The sequence below is a fragment of the Marmota flaviventris genome, chromosome 3, assembly GCF_047511675.1.
Source record: "Marmota flaviventris isolate mMarFla1 chromosome 3, mMarFla1.hap1, whole genome shotgun sequence".
In the NCBI taxonomy this organism is placed as follows: domain Eukaryota; kingdom Metazoa; phylum Chordata; class Mammalia; order Rodentia; family Sciuridae; genus Marmota; species Marmota flaviventris.
In genome coordinates, this window is record NC_092500.1 from 170,032,775 (window position 1) to 170,051,114 (window position 18,340).

At 43.9% G+C, this 18,340-nt stretch overlaps 1 protein-coding gene across 3 annotated transcripts in view; it reads right to left on the bottom strand.

Annotated features, from left to right (window-relative positions):
• The window catches only part of Pbk (PDZ binding kinase), a 29,122-nt gene extending 15,938 nt beyond the window's left edge, over positions 1–13,184 (bottom strand). Inside the window, exons 1-3 of one of the 3 annotated variants that reach the window (XM_071609254.1) lie at positions 12,965–13,184; positions 3,956–4,008; positions 1,582–1,659 (exon numbers count right to left, since the gene is read on the bottom strand). In XM_071609254.1, coding sequence (XP_071465355.1) covers positions 1,582–1,639 — 58 coding nt within the window. In that variant the 5' untranslated portion in view covers positions 1,640–1,659; positions 3,956–4,008; positions 12,965–13,184. Of the gene's footprint in view, positions 1–1,581; positions 1,660–3,537; positions 3,618–3,955; positions 4,009–12,964 lie in introns of those variants that run through there. The other 2 variants (XM_071609255.1, XM_027927133.2) reach the window with 2 other exon arrangements.
• Between the last annotated feature and the right edge of the window lie 5,156 nt (positions 13,185–18,340).

An 18,340-nucleotide genomic window follows, 5' to 3' on the forward strand; every position in this document is an offset into this window, starting at 1 on the left:
TAACCTAATAAGTCTCCCTTTTAGAATTATACTTCCTGTTGATTCTGCTCCTCTAGAGAACCCTGATTAATACATGTGTGTACTTAACAACAAAGCTTAAAAATACATGAAGCAAAAACAAATAGAACTGAAGGGAGGGAAAACAGACAAATCCATAACTGTAGTTGGAGACTTCAATATTCCTCTCTCAGTAATTAAGACTAAATACAGAAAAAAAATCAATAGGGATATAAAAGACCTGAATAAAACATAACAGTTCATCCAGATTGACCTAAATGACTTGAATGGAACACTGCATTCAGCAACAGGTGCAGCATTCACCCAGATAGATGAACCTCAAGTCCAGTTGATTAAGGCAAAAAAGAAAGAATATATAAAATACCAGCATCAGAAACCAAAAAGGGCAGAAGGGTAATCAGTATATCACTAATAACTTTATGCCAATAATCTGACCATTTAGAAGTAACAAATACCTTGAAAAACACTAATAAAGCTCATAAAGGAAAAAACAGATTAGTTGACTAGCACTATATATATTAATTGTGAAATCAGTTAAAATCTTCCTATGAACTAGGAGTAGTTGCACACACCTATAATCCCAACTACTTGGGAGGCTGAGGCAGGAGCATGAATACAGCAAATATCAGCATATCAAGTCACGTAATAGATAAAATACATCTCAACCAAAGTGATTTTACCCCAGGAATGAAATGCTGGTTTAACAATTGAAAATTAATGTAATTTGCCACATATAATGCATTGCAAGCAAGGCAGATATGTCCACTAACACTTTTTTGTTAATTCAGTACTGGGGATTGAATCCAGGGGCACTCTATCACTGAGGTATATCTCTAATCTTTTTTATACTTTGAGACAAGGTATTGCGAAATGCCAAGGCTGGCCTCAAATCTTCCTGCCTCAGCCTCCCAACTAGCTGGGATTACAGGCTTGTGTCACTGTTTCTGGTTGATTTTAATCTTATTTACTTATTATTATTTTTTTAATTTTGGTACTTGGCATTGAACCCAGGGATGATTTACCACTGAGCTACATCACTAGTCCTTTTTATTTTGAGACAGGAGGTCTTACTAAATTGCTGAGGCTAGCCTCAAACTAGCAATCCTCCTGCCTTAGCCTCCGAGTTGCTGAATTATAGGTATGCTCTACAATGCCGGGCTTATTTTAACCATTTTTAAATATGACGTTGAGTTAAGGGTCACGGTTCATTATTTGCATATAGAGACCCAATTGTTTGTTGAAAAGATTTCCCTCTGCCCATTGAATCACCTTAGAAAATATCTTTTCCTCATAAGGACATGTAAGGAAGGGAGAAAGGTAAAGCAATTCCTTAATGGTTTAAGCTAAATGGATTCTTCACCAGCCAAAACCTCGATAGCTGTTAGAATGTTAATAAATTAGTCCATAGATAACCAAACCCTGTTCTATTAAATAAGTCTTATTAACATTATAAAAGAGACATGCTAGATATGAAAGATAGTAAAAGAACAAACTAAAACAATACTAAGACATTTCTAGTAGCAATAATAATGAAGAAACATCTCATTACATCTGCTATCTTACCAGATTTCCTTTTTTCAGATAATTTGCTTGGTGTCTTGAAATTATCAGTTCCTTCCATTGTAACAACCTCTCTAGGTCCTATGATAAAATAATGTTACACTGCAGTCACAAAGAGTACAACTTTCATTGATGTAGAAAAATTCCTGTAACATCACTCATTTTATAATATGAACATAAAGTCTGAAAACTAAAAAAGACCTCAACAAATATTTAGTCCAATTTTATTTACAATAAGTAAACTGAAAGCCAAAGGTACGGCTGTTACCTGTGTTCACACTATGGGTATTGTGTGTGTGTTGGGGGGGTATTTGTTAATCATAAAATATAAGAACTTGATTAAAGAAACTAATAATGCACTTGATTAAAGAGAACATTAGTTCAAAAAGGTAAAAAGTATGTCCTCCTCTTACATGTCCCAAGTTGTAAACAGTTATCCCATCCAGGAAAACTGTCTATGCAAACAATATTCTTCATAATAGCCACATAGATGATGAATATATAAATGTGGTATATGCACACAAAGGAATATTACTCAGTCATAAAAACAAATAAAGCACTGACATATGCAACATAAATGAACCTTGAAAAACATCATGCTTGGGGCTGGGTTTGTGGCTCAGTGGTAGAGCGTGCACCTTGCACATGTGAGGCACTGAGTTCAATCCTCAGCACCACATAAAAATAAATAAAGGTATTGTATCCATCTAATATTAAAAAAAAATATTTAAAAACAATCATGCTAAGTGAAAGAAAGTGCACACAAAAGGCCACATATTTGGACACGATGATCCCACGCACAGAAAATATCCTGATTTCCAGATGAGCAGACTACGGTTAAAAATAAGTCCAAAATGGCTCCATTTTCTCGAATGAGCACCTGGAGAAAATAGGAGCACCAGAAATAGAGAATAAAAGCTCACCTTTACATGCCACACTGGACAACTAGGTGAAAATGTGAAATATATGGACATATTTGTGTACATAGGATATATACCTGGAATCCAATAGCTGAAGACAAAACATTTGTGGGATACCAGCACAGAGGTGGCACTAAAGGCAAGCGAGTAGGTGAGACCACCCAGGACATCAGTGTAAAAAAAGGCCACCAGTGCAGGCCCTAGGCAAGTCGAGTGACCCGGGAAGTCTCACTGCCAAATAAAAACCACTTGATTTAAATACAAATAATTTCACATTTCATTATGTTCTAGAGACACAGGAGAACTCAGTCACACCTTCCGTACTTAAGGCTATTTGCACCTAAATATACTGTGTCTCTTCCATTCACAGTTGTCTGACTAATCCCAGCAGCTCCAGAGGCTGAGGCAGGAGGATCGCGAGTTCAAAGCCAGCCTCAGCAAAAGCAAGGCCCTAAGCAACTCAGTGAGACCCCGTCTCTAAATAAAATACAAAATTGGGCTGGGGATGGGGCTCAGGGTTCGAGTGCCCTGAGTTCGATCCCACCCCCCCAAAAAACCACTGTGGCTCTTTTAGAAGGCGACACATAGGAAACGGCGGTACCAGGGCTGCGGGGAACCCGTTCTCCGTGGGGTGCTCTGAAGGAGCTGTGCGGGGAAGTCCACGGGGCTCGCTCGTCAACAGGCCTGCTGGCCCGGACGCCCGCTCCCGTGGGCCCCGCACGGCTGCCCGCGCACCGCCCGCCAAGCTCAGCCGAGGGCGGCAGCAGGAGGGGGAGAGGAGGGAATGGGAGAGGAACTGGCGGTCACGAGAAAAGACGCAAAAGAGAAGGTGGGGGGCGGGAGGCAGCCGGGGTGCGGGCACCTGCGGTCGTCAGCCGGGCTCCCCGCGGGGTCCGGGCCCAGGCGCCGAGCGCCCCCGCAGACCCGCCGCCCTGCAGCAGCCGCGCCCACGGCCCTTCCCGGGAACGCGGCCGCCCCGCGCGCTCACGCAGCCAAGTGGAGGAAGAAAGCGCCCACCCGGCAGCCGAGCAGCGCTTACAGGGTAAGGACCGGCGCAGACGCGCAGGTGGCTCTGCAGTCCGCACCGCGCCGCTCCCCTCGGCCGGACCGGGAACTGCCGTTGCGTTTTGACCGCTCGTCGCTTTGAAAAGGCCGCGCGCGGCCCAGAACTACGGAGGGCGCGAGGGACAAAACGCGCCGACCTCGCCCGTGTACCGACTGAGGAACGGGAGGAAGGGAAACGCCAGAAAGGACAGACTGATGTTAAGCCACTGTCCTTAGTGTTTGGAAGGTTGCAGCTGTTCCTCAATCGCAAACGTTAGGTCTGGACTCAGAGTAACAGCCATTTTTGGCTGAGAATAAAAATAAATATTTAGTAGTTCTGCTAACTCTTGTGATCACCAAATTCAGTTCAACATTCACTCACTTATTCAACATATATTTACCCAGGTACTCACTATGTGCCAGGTGTGCACTGACTCTCCATTCCTAGGGTGATTCGTGGTTGTCACTACAAAAGACAGAAAGATGGTGAACTCACAGAATTCTCCCCGTCCTGGAAGGGGTTAAAGTCTATGAGGGTGAAAGATGGGAAGTGTCCTAAGAAAAGAAAACACACACACACACACACACACACACACACACACACACACGCCATATTACAAAAGAGATTAGAGTCCTTTTGTAAGGGGAGACCCGTGTGCTCCAAGTTCAAAAGAGTGTGACCTCTTCCCTTTGGTAGAAATCAACTCACTCTAGGTCTAGAAAGAGGATTGCTTGTTTCCTAAGATTTTATCACATAGTGACAAGACATGTATTTATTCGTGTGCTTGTGTACATTTGAACACGTGCATGCACACAGCACTACCTTTTTTACTTCTGACCTTCAGAAAGTTTCCCAGTCCATTTTGAGGCATGTTTTATAATTAGAGATAGACCATTCTATCTGTAAGTGGGTGAGAACCTGTAAGAAACAGATGCTCTTCGTGTACCTTCATCTATCATCCCGAATTACAATTTGTGGGGAGGGTGGCTACTGGGGATTGAACCCAAGGGCGCTCAACCACTGAGCCATATCCCCAGCCCTTTTTTTATTTCACAATTTTTTAAGTGGGAAGAGAAGCTTAATTTGTGCCAGATCAATCAAGAAGAATTTATTGATTATTCCATGTTCTGTGTTGTTAAACAACTGTTGGGGGTGGAGGGAAGAGAGGCAGCAAGGAGACTAACAGGGTACCCAGTGAATGAGCTGTGACATGTTTGCTCCCCCACCCACTCCAGCTACTTAAAATAAATGGAAGTCATTCAGAGACTCTCGCTCAGCTTCCTCCCTTCAAAAGTCATATCCACTGCATCTGTTACCTTCCTTCTCAGCCTCAGGAGAAAAGTTCCTTCCTCCTGCCTAAGGGGATTCTTCAAGACACAGCCCTACCCTTACCACACTACATCCAAATCACTCCTCTCACCTAAGACTTTGCCTTCACCCCCTTTAATGGTTCTTTTTCTTCTAAATCAAACCACATGTACTTGGGACAGTGGCACATGCCTGAAATCCCAACAACTCAGGAGGCTGAGGCAGGAGGATTGCACATTCAAAGCCAGAGTCAGCAATTTAGAAAGGCCCTAAGCAACTTAGACCCTGGCCCAAAATAAAAAGTAAAAAGGGCTGGGGATGTGGCTCTGGGTTCAATCCCCAATACAAAAAGAAAAAAGAAAAAACTCAAACAACAGTAACTGTCATGAATGTGCTATGCCATTAACATAAATGAAACACTTTGGTGTCTTTCCACAATGTCAGAATTTATTGAATAATATTATGGTTTGGATGTGAAGTGTCCCTGCAAAAGCTCACGTGTGAGACAATGCAAGAAAGTTCAAAGGAGAAATTATTGGGTTGTGAGAGTCTTAACCCAATCAGGGAATTGCTGTCTGATGGGATTAATTGAGTGGTGACTGGAGGCGGGTGGGGTGTGGCTGGAGGAGGTGGGGGCATCGGAAGTGGCTTTGGGGTATATATTTGTATCTGGTGAGTCAAGTCTCTTCTCTCCCCACCCTACCCCCTCCTCCTCCTCTGTTCTCCACTCTTACTCTCTCTCTCTCTCTCTCTCTCTCTCTCTCTCCCTTTCTGATCATCATATGAGCTGCTTCCCTTTTCCACACTCTTCTGCAAGGAATGGAGCCTGCTGTCAGTGGATTGAGACCTCTGAAACCGTGAGCCCTCAAATAAACTTTTCCTCCTCTACAGATGTGCTGGTTGGGTCATTTAGTCACAGATTGAAAAAGCTATATTTGAAAACAAATCACAGTAAATTCACGTCATAGCATTTTCATCAGGCAGGTCACTGAATACTTGTGGGCCACCTGGTCATCATAAGCTGGGCAAACACGAGTTCCTTTATTCTAATCTTAATTTCTAATATCTGTAACACTCAAGTCACACATACTCCAAATAATGAGATATAAATAGGTCACAGAAAGTCAAAGCAGCCACAGGGTTTCAGGATGCTGCGTCCAAGAGCACAGGCAGAGAGAGATGTGGAGGCAGAGTCAGAGTCACTGTGGGTGGTCAGATAAGGATCTGAACCTACAGAGTTGCCAAAGCAGAAGGTCCAGATGAGCAGCAGTTTCTGTTTCAGAGCATCCACTCAGGTTTAAGCTGGGAGTTGGCCTTGTGTGGCCCTCACAGTCAGAGCGTCCGCTGGAGGTGTGAGCTGGAAGTTGGCCTTGTGTGGCCCTCACAGTCAGAGCGTCCGCTGGAGGTGTGAGCTGGAAGTTGGCCTTGTGTGGCCCTCACAGTCAGAGCGTCCGCTGGAGGTGTGAGCTGGAAGTTGGCCTTGTGTGGTTGTCGCAGGCAGGAGAACCACATTTTGCTGAAGCACAGTGGAGACAGGAAATTGGAAGTTCATCACTGCGTCAACCTTCACAGGCGAGGCCCATAATGAGGGACCTGATGACAAGGTCAAGGTACTGAAACTGGACTTGAAAATCAGACTCAGGTCCTTGTTTCCCCAGTGTTGAAGATTAAAACCCAAGAAACACTCAGGCAAGAAAATAAGTTTTATTTAAAGGATAGAAGAGAGAGAGAGAGACTCCTCCAGGGAAAAGGGGCTCCAGAGCTGGTGCCCAAGGGAGTGAGGGCGTCTTGCCCCTTATTGATATCACCCCTCCTCCTACTCTGCCTATGTGACCAAAAGTGACCAAAAGGGCAGGAAGAAAGCCATCTGGGGGTGATTGCTTATGTTAGAAAGTGTGATCCTTCCCCTCCGCCAGAGGCTGTTAGCAACCTAACGGGTTATGGGGAGTGCCATCCACCTGTCCTTTGTCCTGGTTTCAGACCATGTTAAGTCTTGGTGGGGGAGGCTTCTCCCTTTATGGGTCTCCAATGAGGGTTCTCATCAGGTAAGGTTGATAAGCTCCTGTGTCTGGCATTCCTGATATGATATGGGATATCCACATGTCCAGGTACTCCTTGATTTAGTTGGATAAGTTGGCACATATAAGTTATTTATCAATTTATGCCTTTGGTGGTGCCAGGCAGATAGTAATTGTTTACTTGTAAAAACGAGATAGGGAGTCATTCTACTTTGGCACCTGTAGTCAAAATGGAGTAATTTAGGGCAAACTAATGCTTTACAAAATGGAGTGACTTAGGTTTAGGCACAGACTGAAAGCTACTGTTCTGTACATCCAAGAGTAATTCAGAGGAGGGCATGGGCCGCTCTCCAGAGTAACAGTGACAGCAAACAGTATTTCTAAGTGTCAGGCATTGTTCCAAGCGTTGTATATTTTTGGGGATGCAAATCAAGTCAAGATGCGCCTGGCACTTTGCCAGGAGGAGTGGTTTGTGAAGTAATGCCAGCGAGCCATTAAGATGATGAGGATTTCTTAATGACTGACTGCTGTATCTAGATGATGTTAATTAAGTTAAGCTGTGTGTAATTAGTTGGGTATATGTACCTCTGCTGTCCCGCAGAGAAGCGGCTCCCGCTACCTCGGGTGCCCGCTACTTTGAGTTCTCAGTTCCTGCTGAGTTCACTCGAAATAAAGTAGTTCCTGCTTCAGCCTTCAAGTTGCTTGTCACCTCTCGGTTATTTTGCCCGGTCGGACTTAGGCAGCCCAGCCGGACTACGGCAGTATATGTATTGACATATTTAATCCTCACAACTCTAATTATTATGGTTATTACACCTCATTTTTCAAATGAAGAAACTAACTGGGGCACAAAAATTTAAGCAATTTGCCTAAAGCCATAGAACTCATAATTGATAAACAGGATTCAAATCCATGTTGAGGTTAGACTCCGGCTTTAACAAATATGCTCACAATATCTTCCGTCTTAGATGTGTGTGTACCCCCTCCCACCTCAAGCCTCCCATTTTTGGGTCACCCTTTTCCAGACAGAGGAACATAATGTCTCATCCCACCTTCCCTCTAGACTCATTCTAATTTTTTATGAAGGTATAATATTATAGAACTCGGCATCTTTTCTTTAAATGTCTAAAATGTCCTATATGTTTTATTAAGTCTTACATTTTTACAAGCCCTCTATGTTCTGCTCTTACTGGTAGTAAAATCGTGTCTGAAGCCAGAGCCTGAACGCTTCTTAATTAACCATTGCTTGTGAAAAGAAACCCTAGAGACATGGGCTTATTGACACAGGTGTAAGATGAGGCCAAAAGTATGCAGGAGATTGAAGGCCCTTGCATAAGAAGCATAGCCATCCTGTTCTCCGTTTTAGAACCCTCCAGAGACAATCCTAGAAATATCTGACCTTCACAAGTTTACTGTTATCACCTGTAAAATGTAACTGTTAATCTCCACATCTTACACACTACCCAATTGTCATGGGAAATAGCTTCCAACCTGGATTAGTTCTTTCTTTCAGTATTCAAAGGCCTATGTTAGAAAAAGCTAATGCTGACCAACCTGCCTTCCTTCCTTCCTTCCGCAGTATTGGGGATTGAACTCAGGGATGCTTTACCCCTGAGCTACAACCCCTTGCCCTTTCTGTTTTCTATTTTGAGACAGGGTCTTGCTAAATTGCCCAGGATGGCCTTGAACTTGAGATCCTCCTGCCTCAGCCTCTGGAGTTGTTACGATCACAGACATGTGCCACCACACTCATCATCTAACTCTGTATTTGACTCTTGGCTGATTGGGCCCAAGGGCTCATTGGCGTTATCACCTTTGTATGATATAAATTCTAACTTCTGCTCCATTGAGGGCCTTACCTTTTTGAGTTTCAAGGACTTAGTTGTTGTTGTTACTGGGGATTGAACTCAGGGGTGCTTTGCCACTGAGCCAACATCCCCAGCCCTTTTCACTTTTTATTTTGAGACATGGCCTCACTAAGTGGTTGAGGCTGGCCTGGGAAATTGCAATCCTCTTGCCTCAACCTCTGGAGTCACTGGAATTACAGGTATGTGCCACCAAGCCTTAGTTTTGGGATTACAGGTATGTGCCACCAAGCCTTAGTTTTGGGATTACAGGTATGTGCCACCAAGCCTTAGTTTTGGGATTAAAGGTATGTGCCACGAAGGCTTAGTTCTGAAGTTGTTTTTTTTTTTCTCTTTACTACTATTGCATCCCAATTCTCTTTAAGGTAATATGGATGCTGACTGGCTACAAGAATGGTGGGAACATTTAGGAAAGAAATGAAAAATAAAAATTTAACTTTTTATCTTATAACATCTGTATATCCAACTAGTCAACTTGACATATTCCCTCTGGTGCCACCAGGTCCCTGGGCGAGGGCTCCTGAGCCTCCTCATGATGCCGCTCCTCTGGGTGCTGTCCTTGTCTTTGTCCTCTCATCCCCAGCACCCGAGCTGAGGCTTCACCCACCTCCCCCCATCCCCATCTGACCCTCTTCCTCCTCATCCCTCCCTTGCTCTCCATCCTCCTGCCGTGGACCATGAAGCCTCTTGACTCCCACAGCCTGCACCTGCCTCAGCCCCTCCTTCCCCCCAGGCCATGTCCACCTGCTGCCTGGTTCACCTCCCTGTTTGTACATCTCATCCTGTCACCCTCCCCCACTGCTTGAAACCCTTCAGGGATCCTCATACTTCGGGGTACGATCTCCTCCTTTATGTCCTGAGCCTGAGTGTCTCTAGCCCTGGTCCATCCGGTGTAGACTGGTCTCTGGCTGGACAGGTTCAGGTGGTACTAGAGGGCTCACGTTTCCTCAGATGTCCAGCACAGGCGCCCACCCTCCCTTCTGCACCCTCTTCTGCGCTGGGTCACCATCCTCTCACCCTTCAATGCTCAGTCAGGTGCCACCCACTCCTGGGAGCCCTCCGTCCTCCTCCCCCCCGTCTGGGCAGCTCCTCAGTCCTCTAGAGCGCCTTCCGGTGCTCCAGGCCCAGCACACATCCCGAAGCACTGGAATTATCCTTCTGTCTTCCTGATACAGGGTCAGTTCGAGGTCCCTCTTCTGCATTCCTAGGGGAGTGCTCAGAAATAAATGGGTGAATAAAAAAGACGGGCACCATGCCAGTTGGCCTGGGAAGAGTTACTGAGCTGAAAATGTAATATCTTATGGTTCCTAAAACCAGTGTTTGCTAACTGCTGTGGACTGAATTATTTCCTCCACCCTCCAAAAGAAGTTTATTTTTTCAATCCCTAACCCCTACTGTGATGGTATTTGGAGATGAGAATTTAGGAAAGTAATTAGGTTTGAATGAGGTCATGAGGGTGGAGCCCTGGTCCAATGGGATTAATGTCCTTCAAAGAAGAAACACCAGCCAATTCTCTGACACCAGCTGGGTGTCCCATGGTTCAATTCAATCCTGACATCAATCAGAGTTAGCACAGACCCCGCAGGTTAAGGGCTCAGTCCCCAGGACTGCCCCTCACATCAAAGGACAATCAAAAGTAGGAGCCCCAGGTTACTCATAACTTGTGCCCAACTTGGGTACAAATCAGAACTTCCCAGGACTATGTCCACAGGTTTGATGATTGGCTGGAGAGCTCACTGGACATGGAGTTAGGGTGCATCACCCTCCTGGCGTGTGAATGTGTTCACTGACCAATATGCTTCCCGAACCCCATCTTTTGGAGATTTCTATGGAAGCTTAATCACATGGCATAACCAATTATTAACTCCGTTGCCAGCCGCTCTCTCCTCTCCAAAGATGGGGAGTGGGCTGAAAGGTCGATACTTCTAATCATGACTTGATCTTTCTGGTGACCAACTCTCATGCAGTAGCCCACCAAAGGTCACCCCAGGAGAAGAGCAGACACTCCTATCACCCAGGAAGTTCCAAGGGTTAGAACCAGGCATCTGGGAGAGACAAGCAGCTGGGGCCCTGGAGCAGAGCAGACGGGGCTGGAAAATCCTCACACACACACACACACACACACAAGGCCGCCTGCTGGAAGGCTGGGCTCCATTGCCTTGGCTCGTCCTCGGTGGCTAAAGGTTTCCACTCGCAGCCTTCTGATTTTTCCTACCAAAGTGAAATTAGTTGGTTCTGGGAATATGGGGCTTGAAAAACAAGAAGTGCTTTGGAAAATGTGCTGGGATCCGAGATGCCTGTAATTGATGAGTTCCTGCCTCTACAGTGGTCCAGCGAACTGAAGATACGTCGTCGGGGAATCCAAACCCTCCCTGGGGGAAGACGCCTACCTCATGCCTAACAAAGCCGAGTCCCCTGTGATTGTGTAAGACTCTGGGCTGGCCCTCACATCTGGCCACAATCTCAGCACCCTGACGTTGTTTTGCTCCACAGTGTCCTTTGTTTTCTAACTCAGCCAGGAAAAAAGAAAAAAGTCTTGATTCTCAACTTTTTAGGGTGAATCAATATTATGATTAATAGGAAAGAATTTGTGGTGGTTTGCATTTTAACTATTCAGTACCCACTTGGAATATAATGGGTGGCCAGGGGCTTATAGGAGTGGAAGTCCTTCTGTTTACAGGGCACAGTTTGAAATCATCCCGCCATCAGGCAACAGCATTCACTGAACATATTGTATGAAGAGAAATAAATAGGGCTCAGTTGGTAGAGTGCTTGCCTTTCATGCATAAGGCCTGGGTTCAAACCCCAGCACCACGAGAGAGAGAGAGAAATAAAGAGAATCTTCTTAGGACATATGAAAACCTTTGCTTTGGACCCTTTTCCCAAGGAAGATGGTGAAATGGAGAAGCTGTTTGGGTCGTATGTACAGATACTGGGACCAGAGGTCAAGAACCGACTGTGGAGTGGTCCTTGGGCTTTGGGTGTGATGCCTAAGATTAGAGCAGTTACCCCATCACAGAAATGGAGTTCAGAGAGGCAGAGAGCAACTAGAGCAAGTTTATCTCAGGGCAAGAGAAGGTGAGGTATGCCCCAGAGAGAGGGGCAGGCAGATTCGCTGGGGACTGGAATGATTAGGCCTTGGGCTTGGGAGTGGGAATTAGCACAATCTTTCTGGCTCCTTTTGGGGCCTGGCTTTTTGTGTAGCTGCTGCCCATTTTGCAGAAGCCATATCCCAGCCCTGTGTGAAAATTGTGGGTAAGTGTCTGTGTGCTTGGTTTGATTCGAGTTTTCTGGGCTGATGCCGCAGGCAGAAAGTGGCATAATGGTCAACTGACCCTTTGAGGAACTTACAGGCACATGTGCGACCTTGGGAATATGATGACATGTGCCCATTAATCTATGGAGAAGGTAGTTTTAGGCCCCCTTTGTGGAATGTGCTGGGAGGGACAGGTGTGCCACTTGGTGGCTCTGAGTACTTCATAAAATGGATTTATTCCATAGGCCAACCCACACAAGGGGAGGGGGGAATTTATGTTCTTAGAGTGTTGCCTGTGGGTATTGAGTCCTGGGCCAACTGCTGGACAGAGCCCCCCTGCTCCACCCCTGCTTTTTTTTTTTTTTTTTTAGCACTGGGGTTTGAACCCAGGGATGCTTAACCGCTAAGCTACATCCTCAATATTTTGAGACAGGATCTTACAGGCATATGCCATAGCACCCAGCTCCTCCCCTTCCTGCTCATCTCTGCTGACTGTCTACACCAACAGGACCACACACTAGAACGCAGGAAGCACAGCCAGAAACAAAAAACCCAGTGCTGGTTGCCACCAGACCTCTTCCAGCAACAGGTACCCAGTCCTTTGAAATGACTGTTCCTCAGGCACTGTGAAGGACCAAGCTATGGTTTGAGTATCCCTACTGGTGAAATTCCTGGTGACATTTAATTCCCACTGTGAGACATTAAGAGAATGGACACTCAGTCCAACCCTAGTGCTCAGAGTAGGGCCTTGTGGGGGGGAGATTGGGATTAGATAAGGTGGGGCTCCCATTATTGAGGGCTGGTAGCTTAATAGGAAAGGGAGAGACCAGAACACACATATACTCATTATTTCCCACCAGGTGATGCTTGTGCCACCTCCAGACTTTGCCAGCAAGAAGGCCATCACCAGATCAGCCCCTCCACCATGGGCCAGAACCCTGAGCCAAAATCAGTCTCTTTCCCTTATAACTTACCCAGTCTGTGGTGGTGTTATCAGATGTCAGGTGCAGGCTCAGACCCGGGGAAGCAGATTCGGGATCCCAGCAGTGGAAGAAGATGCAAGAGGCACTTGGGATAGTAGACGTTCTTTATTCAGAGTGGCACAGCCCCAGCCTCCAACTCCAGCTTCGTTTACCCCCAGTTAATGCCATTTAGTCCTTCCATTGACCTTTTCTCCATGCAGGCCAAACAAAGAAGGCATATTAAACCAACAGGTTACATAAGAGGGCGCATGCTTACAAGCAAAAGTTTATGACCTTCAGTACCTACGCTGAATCAGGGTGACTAAAACAGCCCTCCAGAAGCCTCCCTAAGGGAGCCTAACTATAGCCATTTTGGGGCCTGCCCAAATCAGCAATGAAGACTAGATTAATACAGAACAGGTGGGGCATTAGAAGGGAGGAATTCCCCAAATCTCAGGGCTTATGCTCCTTCACGTTCCTTTAATATTCTCAGCACTAATTCAGTAAACCTCAGTCAAAAATAGACCTAAGTTACAAGAATAGCTTATTAAATGCCTACTATAGTGAAAGGAAGTTCTTTCTTTTTTTAAATTGCAAACCCAAAGGAGGTGGACTTTGATGAGACTCTTTCCTGTGAGGGGGAGGAGGGATGGCATTTCCAGAATTGCTCGTAAAAATTCCAAAAGTGGGTGACCTCATTTGCTCCCTCTGTCAATATCGTATTCATTTACTATTCATTAAACAAACAATCCCGAGCTAGGTGCAGGAGTATTTGGGGGCGGGGGGCGCGGAGGCAGATTTTTTTTTTAAAAAAAACCTCTGTCTTTGGGGAACATACAGACACACTAGTTAACAAATAGACACAATACAACATGGTAAGTACATAGTGCTTGGGGGTGGAGGAAGATTTCATTAAGTTGGGTCTTGGAACTGAAAACAAGTTTCAGGACGGTCCTGATTGTGGGAGGGGACGAGCTCACTAGGCAAGAGGACACACCTGTAGAGGTGTGAGAATGGATGCATAGTCTTACAACAGTCAAGAGCTGAGAAAAGTGACCTGGGAAACAGGGAGCCTCCAACTCATGGACTTCTCCATCGGGTTTTGTTTTTTGGGTCTTAGGAAGCCAAAGGATGAACCAGGAGACTGGCACAATCGGAACCATGTGTTAGATGGAAAAGCCTCCTCCGGATTGTTGGAGAGAACAGGCAGTGGGAAATGGTGATAATCCAGGTGAGTGATCCCGAGACCTTGAGCTGGCCAGTGGCATGGGTTGGAAAGGACACAACTCCGCAGAGAAATTTTTACAGGGTGGACACCACTGTAGGGTGAGGTGACTAAAGGCCCAACATAACAAAAGGAGGTGGATGCTTCAAGCGTCTTGGAACAGGATCAAAATAGAAAGACCCAAAGAGACATTGTTCCCTGTAGCAGGGACAGGCAGAGACCTGGAAGGCAAGGAGGCTAGGAAAAGCACTTGCCAAATGGGAATAGGTCTGAGTTAGCATTGTGGTTTAGGCCTAAAAATCTAATGGGACATAGTTTAAAATTCAAGGCTGGATCGTGGCCCAGGGGATGCATTTTTGCATCTTCTGAAAAAAAATTTTTTTTTTCTTTTAAGACCATTTCAAAACATGTGCTACTGTAATCCTGGTGGCTTGGGAGACTTAGTGAGGCACTAAGCAACTCAGTGAGACCCTGTCTCTAAATAAAATACAAAATAGGGCTGGGGATGTGTCTCAGTGGCCAAGTGCCCCTGAGTTCAATCCCCAGTACCAAAAAAAAAAAAAGTGCTATATTTATTTAATCTGAACATAGCCAAAATTCACACGCAATGAAATGCACGAATTTTGTGTGTACCATTGATAAGTTTGATTTATAGGCATAACATACCCATATATACACAGCCCCTTTGTATGTACAGCAAATATTTTCTCCTAGTCTGTGAGTTTTCTTGACGAATATAAGTTTTAAATTTTGATGAAGCCTAATTTAACAATTTTTCTTGGTTAGTGCTTTTCCAAAGAAACTTTTTCTTAGAGCAGTTTTGGGTTCACAGAAAGTAGTTTCCGGGCTGGGGTTGTGGCTCAGTGGTAGAGCACTCGCCTAGCATGCATGAGGCACTGGGTTCAATCCTTAGCACCACATAAAGTAAAATAAAGACGTTGAGTTCACCTATAACTAAAAATTAAACTAATAAAAAAAAGAAAGTAGTTTGTACCTACTTCCTGCCCCCACACATATATAGCCTCCCCCATTATCTACATCCCCCACCAGAGTGATGTGTTTGTCACAACTGACGAACCTATGTTGACACCTCGTTATCACCCAGAGGCCCTAGTTTACATCAGGGGTCACTCTGTCTTCCACAGTCCATGAGCTTGAACAATGTACTCTGATATGTATACACCATCTCAGTATCACACAGAGTATTTTCACTGCCTTAAATGTTCCATGTTGCACCTATTCTTCCCTCCCTTGTCCCTAATTGCGGGCAACCACTGATCCTTTCACTGTCTCCATGGTTTTGCCATTTCCAGAATAGCATATGGAATCATGCCAGTGCGGAGCCTTTCACATAGGCTTCTTTCTCATAGTAATATGCTGTGAGATTCCTCCACGACTTTTCATGGCTTGATAGTGCATTTCTTTTTACTCCTAAATAATATCCATTTTCTGAATGGACTGCAGTTTGTTTATCCATTCACCTTTTGAAGGGCATCTTGATTGCTTCCATGTTTTAGCAAGTATGAATAGAGCAGCTGCAAATTTCACGTGGAGGTTTCTATGTGGAGTTTTTAACTCCTTTGTGTAAATCTAGGGATCTAAAAAGTCATTGCCATACCTGAGGTCATCTGGGTTTCCTCCTATGTTATCTTGTAGGAGTCTTATAGTTTTTGCATTTGACATTGAGGTCTATGATCCATTCTGAATTAATTTTTGTAAAGGGCATAAGATCTACATAGGTTAATCTTTTATTTGTTCACATATGGGATTCCCAGGTGGTCTAGCACTATTGAAAAGCCCATCTTTTCTCTGTTATATTTCATTTGCTCCTTTGTCAAAGATCAGTTGACATATGTATTTGGACTGCTTCTGTGCTCTGTTCAGCTCCTTTGATCTGTTTCTCTGTTTTGCACGGATCCCACACTGTCTGGATGACTGCAGTTTTACAGTACGTCTTGGAGTTGGGTAGAGTCAGCCTTCCAACTTCGTCCTTACTGGTCATGTCATCTGTGACGAAGACAGTCTTATCTTGATTATGTCTTTCCTTCTACTTGGTTTGGCTTTAATTTGCTTTCTTCCCACTAGCTTCTTAAGGCAGATTTAGATCATTGATTTTAAACCTTTCTATCTTTTTCATTTTCTCCTCCCCCTTGCCCCCAGTATTAGGGATTGAACCTAGGGGTGCTCTACAACTGAGCTACACCATCAGATCTTTTACAATTTAAGACAGAGTCTCATTAAGTTGCTGCGGCTGGCCTTGAATCTGCCATGCTCCTGCCTCCGTCTCTCAAGTAACTGGGATGGCAGGCATGTGCCACTTTGCTCAGCTTAAACCATTTTTCTCTTATAAATTCAAACCTATACATTCCCTGTATGTATTAGCTTAGCTGCATCACGTATTTTGACATACTTAATTTTTGTTATATTTTAATTCAGATTATTTTCTATTTCTCTTGTGTTTTGGTCTGGCTACTCACAAGGATGGTTTTTAATTTTCAAATATTTGGGTGTTTTTTTGTTTTTGGATGCCATAGTATTGGCAATTTCTTTTTCTTTTTAAAATTATTAATGGACCTTTATTTTATTCATTTATTTATATGCTGAGAATCGAACCCAGTGCCTCACACATGCTAAGCAAGTGCTCTACCATTGAGCGCAACCCCAGCCCAGTATTGGCGATTTCTAATTTAATCTCATTTGGTCAGAGAACATACTCTTTAAAATTTTTAAACATTGATTTCAAAATTTATTGAGATTTATTTTTATCTTTCAACACTTGGTCTATATTAGAGAAATTTCTAACATGTGCAAGCATAGAAATGTTATATTCTGCAATTTGGAGTTGATTACCCTATAAATGTCAATCAGATTAAGTTGGTTGATAGTATTGTTCTATATAGAGACTAGCTTAAAGAGTGTCTTCCTTGTTCTTCTTGATTTTTCTACTTATTTAAGTAGAAAAATTTAATTGCTTAGAGAAAAGTGTTGAAGTCTCTAATTACAATTCTATATTTGTCTAAGTTCTGTTAGATTTATGTGTTCTAATGTTCTTAGATAATGTTGTTAGATATATACACAATTATGAATGTTAGGACTTTCTGATTAATTAATTTTTAAGGAATTATTACATAGTTCTCATTGTCTCTAATGATATTCCTTTTTGAAGTTTACTATTGAATTAATAAGGCTATAGCAGTCTTATGCTTACTACTCTAACTTGTAAGCTATACATGTCTTTATTTTGCAAGTCCTTTCATTAATTCAGTTTGGCACTCTAATCTTTTGGATTAGAACGTGTGATCCATTTGCAGTTATTATTATTTATTTTTGCAGTGCTAGAGGTTGACCTATGCATGCTGGGTAAGTAAGTGCTCTACCACTGAGTTACATCTTTAGACCCTCAGTTAAGATTGGAGTCTAACATCTGGCTGTGTCCATTTTTGTCCCATATGTTTTTTGTTCCTCCTTTCCATTTTTGCATTAATCAAATACTTATTAGCATTCCATTTTAAATCCTCCATTGGATTTTTAGCTATTTTTCAAAAGTGGTCAGTAGAGGAATTATAACATGCATCCTTAACTTGTCAGAGCTGACTATAGAATTAATATTGTGTTGTCACATAAAATATAAGAACTTATCAATAATGCAATTTCATTTTCTTCCTCATTCACTCCCCCACCCTCAAACCCTCAGTTTTAATAACTGGTTAAGGCCTTTGTTTGCCAATTCCAACATCAGGTTCATCTCAGGACTGTTTCTAGCGACTGCTTTTTCTGTTCATTTTAGACCACATTTCTCTGCCTCTTCACATGTCTAGTAGTTCTGGATCACTGACCCTGGAAAGACACCTTTTAGTGAGTCTGGATTGTATTTCCTCCTTTTAAGTTTTGTTCTGGGAGGCAGTTCCAATTACTGGAGGATCCTCTTTGTGCTGTCAGACTTGGAGTCATGCTATGTGAAGGCAGGTCGGTTTGGTTTTGCTCTTAAGGTGCTGCCCTTACTTTCAGGCATTGTCCTTCTAACTAAAAATAGTTGGAAGATGGGGGATGGGAAGAGCACATGGATACGTTAAGATGAGAGTGTTAGGTACTAATACCACCTTACTGGGAATTATAGTAGATAATGCCTAAAAAGTCAGTAAATAGCAAATAGATGAAGTAGA